This window comes from Blennius ocellaris, assembly GCF_963422515.1.
Source record: "Blennius ocellaris genome assembly, chromosome: 11".
NCBI classification, from domain to species: domain Eukaryota; kingdom Metazoa; phylum Chordata; class Actinopteri; order Blenniiformes; family Blenniidae; genus Blennius; species Blennius ocellaris.
Window position 1 is genome coordinate 5,436,221 of NC_137660.1, and position 14,174 is coordinate 5,450,394.

General features: G+C 45.3%; 1 protein-coding gene across 1 annotated transcript in view; it reads left to right on the plus strand.

Moving 5' to 3' along the window:
- The window catches only part of cftr (CF transmembrane conductance regulator), a gene marked incomplete at both ends in the record, with an annotated part of 75,037 nt that extends 66,011 nt beyond the window's left edge, over nucleotides 1-9,026 (plus strand). Inside the window, 8 exons of the mRNA XM_080504918.1 lie at nucleotides 537-764; nucleotides 1,518-1,618; nucleotides 3,301-3,528; nucleotides 5,548-5,703; nucleotides 6,488-6,577; nucleotides 6,806-6,978; nucleotides 7,292-7,397; nucleotides 8,811-9,026. Of these exons, the coding sequence (XP_080361044.1) occupies nucleotides 537-764; nucleotides 1,518-1,618; nucleotides 3,301-3,528; nucleotides 5,548-5,703; nucleotides 6,488-6,577; nucleotides 6,806-6,978; nucleotides 7,292-7,397; nucleotides 8,811-9,026 (1,298 nt within the window). The remainder of the gene's footprint in view (nucleotides 1-536; nucleotides 765-1,517; nucleotides 1,619-3,300; nucleotides 3,529-5,547; nucleotides 5,704-6,487; nucleotides 6,578-6,805; nucleotides 6,979-7,291; nucleotides 7,398-8,810) is intronic.
- Nucleotides 9,027-14,174: the final 5,148 nt, after the last annotated feature.

Below are 14,174 nucleotides of genomic sequence, written 5' to 3' on the forward strand. Positions count from 1 at the left end.
TGCTTTTTTGTTTGAAACTTCGCAGAAACAGGGTCTTAGTCTTGAACACAAAATTAACATAATGTGCACTTCATTATATAGTTGTCCTGCTGAAAAAAATGTCCCCTCAATTTAATGGTGTATTAGAAATACTATATTATTTTATTTTATTTTATTTTATTTTATTTTATTTTATTTTATTTTATTTTATTTTATTTTATTTTATTTTATTTTATTATTATTTTATTTTTTTAATTTTATTTAATTTAATTAAATTTATTTTAATTGTATTTAATTTTATTTATTAAAGCAACAAACATTTGTCTCTACATATCGGACAAATGTTGAGGTTTAAACACCAAAGAGTTACGAGCTGATCGAAGGTGAACAAACTGGTTAAAAGCTGCTAGAACTGAATGTGTGTTGTCCTCACACTGTGTGCAGCTGTGCCACACAGTCACACCAACATCTGTCTCAAACAGGAAGTGCAGGTCACATTTATTACTCGTCTTCATGCCAACAGAGGCCATGATCTAAAGGTCTTCTCTTTCCTCCAGCCCGGAGCCCGATCTTCTCCCACCTCATCGTCTCTCTGAAGGGCCTGTGGACCATTCGGGCGTTTGGCCGCCAGGCCTACTTCGAGGCGCTCTTCCACAAAGCCTTGAACACCCACACGGCCATCTGGTTCCACTACCTGGCCACGCTGCGCTGGTTCCTCTTCCGCTGCGACATGATCTTCGTCCTCTTCTTCACCGCCGCCGCCTTCATCGCCGTGGGAACCAACCGTGAGTGATGACGCGTGTAGACAGCTTGGACATTAAGCTGCTGTAGTTTGAGGTCTGGGAATCTCCAGATGTGTGTCGACGAACACAAATACTCGCTGCCGATGAAAGTCTTCGATGTTCTGCTTTTATTGCTTTCAGACTGGTAAACACCATAGTTGTAATGTGCTGCATGCAATATAAAAGCTAATTAATAAATTCCCCATTTATATGACGTTTTCAAGTAAACATTCACACATTTTATTTCAATTTGGTCTCTATGTGTTTGGCCTGCGATAGAAATGCGACCTATTGGAAGTATGGTGCCGACGTGTTTAGCGTTAGCTGGTGGCTACGTGATGAGTTGGTAAATACGTGCTTGTGGTTGTTTTCTGTGGTGTAAACGTTCTGACATGAGAAAATGTTGTCTAATGACCACCGGATAAAAAGGAAGTGAGTGTTTGTTTGATGAGCTGCATGAGAAATCACAAGTGGAGTTGGACACTTACAAAATCCATGTATTGTGTCACGGCCTGTGAGTTCAGATTGAAGCCTCATTTCACAGCTCATTCCTTCTAATGGATCTTAAGGTAAGATCAGAGGGAGCAGCTGTGATTGGACCAGGTTCACGACTCTGTGTGTGTGTGTGTGTGTGTGTGTGTGTGTGTGTGTGTGTGTGTGTGTGTGTGTGTGTGTGCGTGCGTGCGTGCGTGCGTGCGTGCGTGCGTGCGTGCGTGCGTGCGTGCGTGCGTGCGTGCGTGTGTGTGCGCTCCACAGAGGATAAGCCGGGGGAGATCGGCATCATCGTGGCCCTGGCCATGCTCATCTTGGGGACTTTCCAATGGGCCGTGATCACCAGCATCACTGTGGATGCGCTGGTACGTTGCACACACACACACACACACACACACACACACACACACACACACACACACACACACACACACACACACACACACACACACACACACACACACACACACACACACACACACACACACACACACACACACATCCCACTCCTCTCTGATTCCTCAGGCTCTTTGTAGAAGTCGTCCTGTGGCTCAGGCCCGGTTACAGCAAATGACAACGTTTAAAAGTGAAAATGCAAAACTTTTGTTTGGTTTTAGGAGTCTCTAAAAACGCAACTTTTCCAAACCACTCTGACTTTGTCTCTATGTAAACGGTGGAAAATGCAACTTTGCTGTAATGCTTCTACTGGTCCTGTGCGTCACGGGCCTAGTGACTCTAAATTGTGCACAGAGGGGCTGGTCATTAGGGGCAGGTCAGGCTGAGCGCCACCTGGTGTCATCAGATAGGACTGCATGCAAAGTATGCTATTCATTCTTTAAGATTATATACATGATTTTCCTGTCTGTGAATAAAACTTCCTTTAATATAGCACATAATTGCTGTGTGAAGACAGTACTTCCTGGTTATTAGTCTCCTCTTGTGTTTTCTCCTGATCCACACTGATGTGCATTAGTGTAGCTCGCCCCTCTCTCGCCATGCAGTGTGTATTGCATGCAGTAAAGTGTTCATGCTCAGGCTGTGGCTCCATTCATTCACTTCACGTGGTTTTGACGCCTCGTGGAGCTTGAAGCCTGAAGCCCCACCAACATTAGAAGCTCAGAGCTGATTGTCTGTTGCTGATTTAGAAACTGCTTCACAGAACCTGAGCGAGTCGGCACAAACACCAGCTTGTTAGCAGCTAAAGCTAACAAACAGTTTAGAATCAATGTTAATTGGGTCGATTATATGTGAGTATGAGTTTCAAACTGAAAAATTTTAGCTGAGAAACTGAAGGTAACTAGTGGTAAATTGAGTAATGCAGTGATCAACACTTTCTGAGAAATTAATTTCCAGGCAGCTTTACTGGTGGTTCAGTGGCAGAACTTTCCTCTATTCACTTGGTACGAATCCCAATAATGATTTTTTGTTTTTTTAATTAAAACATTTTTCTGATCAGCGATCAGGGTTCAATATTTTTTACTATGTGGTTGTTATAATTTGGCTAAAAGGTGATGCACCCACTTTACTTTGGAATTCAGTGTTGTCACTACACCTGAAATTAAATCTTGCCCCACCAAGTATTTACATTTAGAAAAGCTACTGGTTGTGCACATCCGCAGTAGAGCCAATTAGAACAATGTTTTATCGGTAGTGTCATGACTCCTAGTCCATATTCTCCTGGACTTTTACTTTGACAGTCACCGTAATAACAATCCAACTTGGTGGTCTGTCCACTAGAATGTCTGTCCTCATGTGGTTTCATTACACAAACAGCCGAGAGCACCCACTGGTGGCCCAACATGAAAACTGCATTTCAGCGTTTCTGCCATTTCCATGTAAACAGACATCATTTTCAGAATGTTGCCATGTGACCTTTCTGAAACGAAAACACAAAAAGGATGTGTTTTCACCTGAAACATTGTGTAAACAGAGTCTGAGCGTCTAGTTTCAACATGGAAACCTGGTCTGATCTGATCACAGGAGCCACATGTAGTAGAAATGATCTGGTTGAAGACTCTCCTCCCTTCATCACCTCCTCATCCTTCAGATGCGTTCGGTGGATCGTGTCTTCAAGTTCATCGACCTGCCGTCCGAGGAGCCGCTGCCCAAGAAGTCGGGTGGTAAAGGAGGCGACCTCGTCATCGACAACCCGCATGCCCACGACTGCTGGCCCAACCGGGGCCAGATGGACGTGCAGGGCCTGACGGTGAAGTACACCGAGGCTGGACGGGCCGTCCTCAGCAACGTCTCCTTCAGCGTGGACGGCGGGCAGAGCGTGAGTCTTCACCTGTGAGAGCCACTTCACTTCAGAGCTGTAGAGTCACTGGAGGAGCTGTAGAGTCACGAGAGGAGCTGTAGAGTCACCAGAGGAGCTGTAGAGTCACTAGAGGAGCTGTAGAGTCACTAAAGGGCCTGTAGAGTCACTGGAGGAGCTGTAGAGTCACTAGAGGGGCTGTAGAGTCACTAGAGGAGCTGTAGAGTCACTAGAGGGGCTGTAGAGTCACTAGAGGAGCTGTAGAGTCACTAAAGGGGCTGTAGAGTCACTAGAGGAGCTGTAGAGTCACCAGAGGAGCTGTAGAGTCACTAGAGGAGCTGTAGAGTCACTAAAGGGCCTGTAGAGTCACTGGAGGAGCTGTAGAGTCACCAGAGGAGCTGTAGAGTCACTAGAGGGGCTGTAGAGTCACTAGAGGAGCTGTAGAGTAACTAGAGGGGCTGTAGAGTCACTAGAGGAGCTGTAGAGTCACTAAAGGGGCTGTAGAGTCACTAGAGGAGCTGTAGAGTCACCAGAGGAGCTGTAGAGTCACTAGAGGAGCTGTAGAGTCACTAGAGGAGCTGTAGAGTCACTAAAGGGGCTGTAGTCACTAGAGGAGCTGTAGAGTCACTAGAGGAGCTGTAGAGTCACCAGAGGAGCTGTAGAGTCACTAAAGGAGCTCTAGAGTCACTAGAGGGGCTGTAGAGTCACTAGAGGGGCTGTAGAGTCACTAGAGGAGCTTTAGAGTCACCAGAGGAGCTGTAGAGTCACTAGAGGAGCTGTAGAGTCACCAGAGGAGCTGTAGAGTCACTAAAGGAGCTCTAGAGTCACTAGAGGGGCTGTAGAGTCACTAGAGGAGCTTTAGAGTCACCAGAGGAGCTCTAGAGTCACTAGAGGAGCTGTAGAGTCACTAGAGGAGCTGTAGAGTCACTAAAGGGGCTGTAGAGTCACTAGAGGAGCTGTAGAGTCACTAGAGGAGCTGTAGAGTCACTAAAGGGGCTGTAGAGTCACTAGAGGAGCTGTAGAGTCACTAGAGGAGCTGTAGAGTCACTAAAGGGGCTGTAGAGTCACTAGAGGAGCTGTAGAGTCACCAGAGGAGCTGTAGAGTCACTAGAGGAGCTGTAGAGTCACTAAAGGGCCTGTAGAGTCACTGGAGGAGCTGTAGAGTCACCAGAGGAGCTGTAGAGTCACTAGAGGGGCTGTAGAGTCACTAGAGGAGCTGTAGAGTAACTAGAGGGGCTGTAGAGTCACTAGAGGAGCTGTAGAGTCACTAAAGGGGCTGTAGAGTCACTAGAGGAGCTGTAGAGTCACCAGAGGAGCTGTAGAGTCACTAGAGGAGCTGTAGAGTCACTAGAGGAGCTGTAGAGTCACTAAAGGGGCTGTAGTCACTAGAGGAGCTGTAGAGTCACTAGAGGAGCTGTAGAGTCACCAGAGGAGCTGTAGAGTCACTAAAGGAGCTCTAGAGTCACTAGAGGGGCTGTAGAGTCACTAGAGGGGCTGTAGAGTCACTAGAGGAGCTTTAGAGTCACCAGAGGAGCTGTAGAGTCACTAGAGGAGCTGTAGAGTCACCAGAGGAGCTGTAGAGTCACTAAAGGAGCTCTAGAGTCACTAGAGGGGCTGTAGAGTCACTAGAGGAGCTTTAGAGTCACCAGAGGAGCTCTAGAGTCACTAGAGGAGCTGTAGAGTCACTAGAGGAGCTGTAGAGTCACTAAAGGGGCTGTAGAGTCACTAGAGGAGCTGTAGAGTCACTAGAGGAGCTGTAGAGTCACTAAAGGGGCTGTAGAGTCACTAGAGGAGCTGTAGAGTCACTAGAGGAGCTGTAGAGTCACTAAAGGGGCTGTAGAGTCACTAGAGGAGCTGTAGAGTCATGTGTGGCTACAGAGCTGCAGGTTGCAGAGTGCAGGATGTCATCTCAGCGAGTTACCTGGCAGTGTGTTGGTCACTGGGAGTGTGGTTCGTGTGAGGAGTGTGAGGGGTGTGAAGAGAGTGAGCAGACAGAAGAGAGTGAGCAGAGTGAGCAGAGTGAGGTCTGTGCTGCTGCAGGTGGGTCTTCTGGGTCGGACCGGCTCGGGGAAAAGCACCCTGCTGTCGGCCATGCTGCGGCTCGCCTCCACTGACGGAGAAATGTGCATTGACGGCGTGTCCTGGAGCTCCGTCTCTCTGCAAACATGGAGGAAGGCGTTTGGAGTGGTGCCACAGGTACGTCTTCAGCCATAACATTAGGACCAGTGACCGATGAGGTAGAAAATGCTCTTGAGTGTTGTGAGAATAATGTAATTTTAAATAAATAAAAACATTTAAGCTGATGATATGAATGTCTGTGACCTTCAGGTGTCAATATTCAGAACTAATAAAATGTATTAATGGCCGTTTTTGCAGTATAATTTTGATGAAATGCATGTTTCTGTGAATGTGCAGTGCATGTGTGCAGAGTGAATGGAAACATGAGTTAATGTCGCCCACCTTAGACTAGCAGCTACCTTTGACCTCAGTAGACTTATGTGTGCAGTGCATCTTAAATGTTCTTCTGGATCACTCAGGTAATGTCTTCCTGTGGACCTCAGGTATCTGAAGGTTTCATGTTCTACAAGTAAATCTGAGCTGTATTTAGGCCCGAGACCATTGAAAGCTTAATAGACCAGAAGTCAGATGTTGAAGTTGATCCCTGGGCCTTCAGAGAGTAGTAGTAGTAGTGAAACCTTCGGAAATTCCTCTAGGCCAAGGATATTTTTCTGTCTTGGTGCTGCTCCCAGCCAAGAGGTGAACCTGTATGAACCCACGACCCCCCTCCTGTGGTACAAAGTGGTATTACAGCTCAAAGATCTTCTGAACTCTCTGTGTTGGTGTTTACGTTCAGGTCATATTGTTTGTCCTTTAATATGTGTGAGTGTACTCGTGTTTCTTTTGTAATGTTGAACGTTGACCCTTCAGGTTCAAAGGTCAAAGAATCTTCAACATTTTTGCTCTTTTCTTTGTTGAACAGCGTATTTTTATTCTGACTGGAACTTTCCGCATGAACCTGGACCCGTATGGACGCTACAGTGACGAAGAGCTGTGGAGGGTCACAGAGGAGGTAGGGGTCAGGGGTCAGACCGCTGCACTCCAACCACATCTTAGATTTCATTACATGCTTAAATTGCACCGAACTACTTTTGCCCAGAAATTGCATGTTTATCATGGAGCTAATGTATCGGGATTATAATCCCAGAACCTCAGAGGAAGTCCAGGTGCACCAACTGGTTCCTCCCAGCAGCAGTGACTGCATTCGATTCCACGGTGACGTAGCGTGTGGTGTCTGCAGGTGGGTCTGAAGTCTGTGATCGAGCAGTTCCCCGACAAACTGGACTTCCAGCTGGAGGACGGAGGCAGCGTCCTGAGTAACGGACACAAACAGCTGCTGTGTCTCGCTCGCTCCATCCTGAGCAAGGCCCGGATCCTGCTGCTGGACGAACCCTCGGCCTACCTCGACCCCATGTCAGTCTGTGTGTGTGTGTGTGTGTGTGTGCGTGTGTGTGTGTGCATGCGAGTGTGCGTGCGCGTGTGCGTGCACGTGTGTGTGTGCGTGCGTGTGTGGTGACAATCTGGAGTGTTTCTACTCATTTTAAACTGATGTTGGCTGAACATATGTGAATGTGTGTTTTCTACCATGTGGAACCGAGTGACGGTAAATGAAGCCTGTAATGGTGTGTGTGTGTGTGTGTGTGTGTGTGTGTGTGTGTGTGTGTGTGTGTGTGTGTGTGTGTGTGTGTGTGTGTGTGTGTGTGTGTGTGTGTGTGTGTGTGAGCAGAACTCTGCAGGTCCTGAGGAAGATCCTGAAGCAGGCGTTCTCCGGCTGCACCGTCATCCTGTCGGAGCACCGGGTGGAGCCGCTGCTGGAGTGTCAGTCCTTCCTGGTAACTCAGCCTTCATCCATAAAACTTCCACTCTTGAAAGCTTCCCGGGACATTGTGACTCTGACAAACTCCTTTTATTGACGGACAGTGAGTGAACTGGACATTTGCACACAGGATCAAATCTGGCTTTCAGCACAGCAGCGTGTTCGTCTTCCTGAAGAGGAAAGAACTGAAGTCGTAAACTTTTTATTGGCTTCCTGTGTGACATGGAGATCAACCAGAAGTCACTTACAGAGACGTCAAATTAAAAGATGTCTTCTCCGTTATTGTTTCAGTTAGTTTTCTTTTTTTAAAGTTAGAATTTTTCCGTTGGAGCGAGCAGCTAGCTTAGCGTTGATATTAACGACAGACCAGCTTTCTTCACGGATTTCAATTTGTACCTGGAGGTAAGTAGAGATGAGTCATCCGCATCGCAGTGGAATATATGAAGATGAATTGATGAAGATAATGGGGCCCAGGACAGAGCCCTGGGGGACACCGGAGGAGGAAAGAAAATATTTTAACTGAATGAAGCGAGTGTGAAGAGAGAAGTGTGACTTGGACCAGTCCAGGAGTGTTTGGTAGTCCAATGGATGAAGGAGGAGGGGGAGGAGGAGGAGGAGGAGGAGGAGGAGGAGGAGGAGGAGGAGGATTGCAATCAGGTGCAATCAGGAGTGATTGTTGACCAGCAACGTTTCTGTGCTGTGATGAAAAACAGTCTGAAACTGTTGGAGAGAATTTTAGAAGCTTTTTTCCAGAATGTTTGGCAGAAAGGAACGATCAGTAAAAGGACGGAGGTTATTGAAGTTGTTGGAGTCTGAGTCCCTTTTCCAGACGCAGAAGTCAGAACCCAGAGGACAGAGTGAGGAGAACCCAGAGGACCGATGTCCTCAGAGGACAGAGTGAGGAGAACCCAGAGGACCGATGTCCTCAGAGGACAGAGTGAGGAGATGCAGGACTTCACTAAAGCTGGAAGTTCATTTGTCAATTTGTCCTCCTGAATGAGAACCAACTTTCAAAATCCCACCTCTCAACTCCTCTTTACAAACAAGCATCGTGATGCTGGACCACAAACGCTGGAAGGTCTTTGAATGTTGTTCATGTGTTTTTAACTTCAACCTGCGGATTGTCCTGATAAAAGCTTAGATTGAAGGCTTGTTGGTCCTGAACTCTCCCAGCAAACCTTCTAACAAGAGAACACGTACACCTGGAGCATAAAACTCACATTTATTGCATGAAAATATAATTTGAAAACTCAGTAATATGCAAAAGCAATCCAGTCAAATTAAAAGCTGAAATAATGTTGAGAGTAAAATGACAAACGAGCTGGTTTGATGTGGAAACACAACATGAGGTTCACTGTCGACGCTTTACAAACGAGTTTCGCTGTGACATCTGTCCGTTCTGCTAAACAGCAAACGTGTCCTCCTCCAGATGATCGAGGGAAGCTCCATGAAAAGCTACGACACCATTCAGAAGCTCATGAACGAGACGAGTCACCTCAAGCAGGCCATGAGTCCCGCCGACAGGCTCCGCCTCTTCCCCTCGCTGCACCGCCTCAACTCCAGCAAGAGGCCGCCGCCGCCCAGCGCCAAGATCTCCGCCCTGCAGGAGGAGGCCGAGGACGACGTGCACGACACCCGGCTGTGACCCTGACACACACACACACACACACACACACACACACACACACACACACACACACACACACACACACACACACACACACACTCTTCCATGTGTATGCACTTTAGAGCCCAGCAGGTCCATTGATTTCACCCTGAATTAAAAAAAAACCAAACGGTTGTCAAATCTCCCTGACAATATCTTTGAGATTGTAAATTAAGACATTCAGCTTTAGTTCTCAGTCTTTTTTTTTTTATTTGACAGATCCTAGCGGAAGCTAGCCGTAGCTTCTTAGCGTTTAGCTTCTCAGTTTCTTCCTCTTGAAAGCTGAAGCTGGGAAACATTTAGGTTCTACTAATTTTATATAAAGCGCTGTCCAATACTTTTTATAACGCTGATGCAGAAGATATGAAGGTACTGCAGAGAAATGTCTTCACTGTGAGAATAGATGGTGTGTTTGTTTTTTTTAAAGTGTAAATTAAGAACAAAGCTCGTTTGTAAACTTGTAGAAAAATGGACTCAATCGTCCCAAAAAATGATCTGTAAAAGTATTTGTTCAATCATCCGTTTCCAGAAGCTTTTGAGGATTTCACTGTGGTCGGGTCTCGATTTGTCTTTTTCTGTCAATATTGAAGAATGTATGTAATGTGTAGTCTTTCCAGGGAATAATATAATAATATAACTACTAAAGAGGAGTCATGATTATAAAAGCACATATATACTCTCAACAAAAAAGTTCAACATATTTGTTTTTCTGTTATTAGCTTTATCGTACCCCAACAGACAACGAGACCCAGTTCATAGAACAACGTCTCAAGTGGAAACGCATCGTTGTTGTATTTTTCTTTCAGAAAAGTTTCACATTCACTCAGCAGCGTGTTGAAAACAGCAGAAACACTGATGTAGTTTTCATATTGATCCACCAGGGGGTACTATTGATTTTTGTATTCCCCCCCCCCCCATTATTTGTACCCATTATTGTTGATGGTGGTGGAGTCTTTTGTCCATACTTCATAATGTTCAGAAATACAATAAAAACATTTGAAAAGGTTTGATCTTGATGAAGTAATGCAATACAGACTGAAAATAGGTGGAGTAGTACGAATACACATAGAACTACCGGTATAATATATAAAGATATATATATAATATATAAAGACAAATTAAGCAGAAAATAATGTGTTGTATTGGATCATAGTTTGGTAGAAAGATTGTATTAATTTGTTAGTGTTATGGAAAGATTATGTGCTATTGAAGAATTCTGTTCTTCTCTGTATCCTGCTAAAATGTTTTTATTTTGGTCTATGTGACTCCGGCCTTATAATCTTTTTTACGGACTCAGCGGACATGTTTTCCCTTTGCTGCATCACAGCTGCACCAGGACGGTGAGAGCAGGAAAGGTTTGTCACCCACAGGCGTGGGAACCGCATGTGGCTTCTCACCCATGTGTTTTACCCCCGTCCTGGTGTAACCAGGATCCTCACCCCCGCCTCCCCGTCCTGGTGTAACCAGGATCCTCACCCCCGCCTTAGCTTGAAGGTTGGATGGGCCACACCCCCAGATTGACTTGTGATGTCTTCATTTTGTATGTGTCTGTTGAAGCGTCAATAAATATTCCTGACAGAAGAACTCTGATTCACAACTTTATTCCAAGAGCAGTTACAAGAAGAAATCCACCACCAGAGGTTGGTGTCAGAAGTGGGATGCGAATATGACCGCCGAACCGGGACCGGACGGAGACAGGGCACCACTGATTTCTGTGTAGACCAAATGTCCTCGTACCCGTGAGACTGTTGATGGAAGGAGGACCCTCCGGGACCGCACCCTCGGTGGTCAGATCTGCATCCTACGAGAAAGGACCCTTTGACGTCCTCCACCAAACACAATTGACCGTGTAAGACTGCCATTTTTTACTTGGAATGATATAACAGAGTTTTTCACTGACTTAAAAGTGCCATGCTGGACTAAATAGAGTTTAAAGGTCACAAGTGTCAAAGAGCCCAGTCTTTAATATTTCCAATGCATCACCGTATACCTTGATGGCTGATAAAACCAGGCGAGGCTATCAGATTCCAATACGTTGGAGTACTGAAGACTGAAAAAACTGGGTGGGCACTTCAGGTATGGGCGTATGCACTGAAGGCTGATAGAAGGCTCGGAGTGGCGATCAGTCCAGAGAAGAATACCAATACTCTGGCAAGTGTATTGAGGACCGGACGTGGGTCGGAGGAGTTCACAACGCCCTGACCAGCCTCCTGAGAAGCCCGAACAATGAGGCCACCGACCTCCTGCTTCCTTCGCTGTTAGACCTGGAGAGGACCACACCCTGACCCATGATCGAGCTTCCAGGTGCCGACGGGAACCCAGTTCTCCTCCTCGGCCACATGGACCCTCAAAAGGGGGTGGGGGGAGTTTGCTAGGGCCTGTGTAAAGCCTGGAGACTGACGGGTGAAGAAATCTCCTGCCTCCTCACTCATGGGGCCTTCAAACTCTCCTTAGAAGACTGAAAGTTCACCATGTTGGCTTTTTTTTCTGGTGGATACAAATTTGGTGATTAAGGTCTGGGAAAGCTGTTGTTTGACACGGAGCGGAAAGTTTACCTCCTCCATCTGTACCAGTAGCGGCCGTGTTTTGAGGCTGTTATCCAAACCTATTGAATGTTATTGATCGGAACCCCGTCAGTCATTCAAACAGTTTTGAGACCTCTGACTCTTTCCCAGTTAACCATCTGGGATGAGACTTACTGCTCTAATTGGGAGATGTTCTGACATGCAAACAGTCCAGCATGGAGGTCACACATTTGACTGCCCCTGATCAATTGTTGTTTTTGTCCTGTGCATCTTCTCTTTTGAACGTTCATGACTGGGGAACACAGGTCGATGCTGCTTAACAGCTTCTACAAACGGCCGCCAAACACATTTCCCCACTGCTGCAGCTTGCAAATCACACACTGCATGTCTCATGTTACATCATACAAAGACAGCGACTACGAAAGATTTTTTTTTTTTTTTCAGATCTGAAGGACACGCTCACCACAGACTTTAGTTTCAGACTGTTTCACAGCCCTAACAACGGAGCGACTCCCTCTTTTTTCCCTATTTTGATTTGCTTGTTTGTAAATTTTTAGGTGTTGTGGGTGATTTAGAGTCTTGTTTTTGTCTTTTAGAAATCTTGTCTTCCTTTAGACGAGACACACAGCGGTTCAATGTGTGTGTAAGTGTCGCCACACTGAATGGCCTCGGAAGAGATAACATGGAACTTGAAACAAAAACAAAACAGCAATCTTTCAAAAACACAGTCATGTGTGAATGGCAGATTCAAAAAAACCAGAAGCTGAGAGAATATTTTCGTGGTAAGTCAACAATCAATTTGAAATATAAACTTAAAAACAAAAATAGATCAATTATGGAATAAAATAATTGGATGGAATAAATAAAGCCGAGGCGGTGAGTTCACTCCACAGCTCACTCCTTATCAAACAGCTGTTGAGCCGAGGACGCTGCATGAAGACAAAATGTGAGTGGTTCACTATTAGGTGTTAAAGAATAGGGATTAATACTCATTTTTGTTTTTGAGTTTTTTTGTTTAGGTTCTGTGTGGGCAACGCTGCTCCGCCTCCACCACCACCACCAGACTGCAGGGTGTGGACTCACTGCAACATTAAGCACAGACACACTATGATAACTTGGCTGTGGCTGTGGTGGATGTGCAGTGAAACGGAGAGAGAGAGACACCCGGAGAAGGAGGAGGATGGTGGAAGGAGTGAGAGGCTGTGGAGGTAACTTGAACTACAAACATGGAAACTTCTGACATGATGACGCCGTGCTGCCGTGACGTGGAATGCACCGACATGCAACAATGTCGGACCGTGAACACACACTGATACAGAGTGATTCAAGCGGGAACTCGTAAACATGAGTTTAGACTTGAGATTTTGAGGATCAAAGTAGAATTTGAAAAATGCGATGAAATGTATGACCCAAATGCCCCCCCCCCCCCCCCCCCCCCACCGAAAAAAAAAAAAAGGTTGTAAAATCAACAATGGAATAGTGACTTCTAAACTCACATGGCAATTAAACGTAAGTTTATGATATGTTGCATTAATGCGCCAATGATGTCTGATGTCTCATAAGGAGGGAAGGTTCATATCATAAATACATTTAAAATTACTCTGGGAAACCATTTTAGTAATTACCTTTGTGTAGTTTTCTAACGAAACAAATTAAAGAAATGTTATTGATAATGGATAAAATAAAATAAGATATGAGTTATCACTCTGAATCAGTAGGTTTAGTTAAAAGAACTAACAAAAGAGGTTTGAAATAATACTTAATTAGGAATAAAGTCTCAAAAAAAAGATCCTGTGGGTCTCATGTGGGTTTTTAAATTTAACTTTGTTTACTAGTTGATTTTCCTGCATGCTCTACTGCTCTTGCAATGAAGAAATGCCTGCTAACCTTATTATTTTACTTTTTTTTCATTTATTCTTTGTTTGCCAGAGCAGGGGGGAATGTTGGAGAAAGCTTGTTTTGTCTCATAAGTAATGATGTGTAATTATGCAGTGTCAAACAATAGTTAGCACACGGAGACAGATCCAGGATCAGCTGGTTTTGTGTGAAAGATCCTCTTGTGTGGAAGGGACGGTGTCAGACATCCATCCACAGGCTTAGTAAGGTCACACAGTGCGGTAAAAGTGAGTACGAGTTTATTCACAACCCAAGACGGAAGCAGTGGTCTGACCAGAGCTCGTCGGGGCCATTCCAGATCCAGCTGGATCCAGGGGTGTTTGGGTCTTGAATACTGTATTTATTGTCACCCTAATATCACTCCAATAGTTATTCAGTTTTGGACAGACCCCCAAAATGTGTGGAAGTGATTCGTCTCATTCGTCTGCCGTTTTGAAGAATCTCATCACATTTTCCAAGTGTCCTCTCCCGTCTGGAGCTGGTTGATGACCACTGGATGTTACAGGCGTCTCCCCAACTTTCTTCTGAGATCCTTATTCATGCTTCTCTCTCCCATTTCTGCTTAATAGACAGCGTGTTGTCATTTTCTGCATACAATAAGGCATTGTACAGTTTAGAAATGGCTTTGTTCAAAGTTGAGTTGAAGGCTGATTTTGACAATTGCTGTTCTGCATTCCTGATTGAAATGATCACGGAGTTGAAAGAA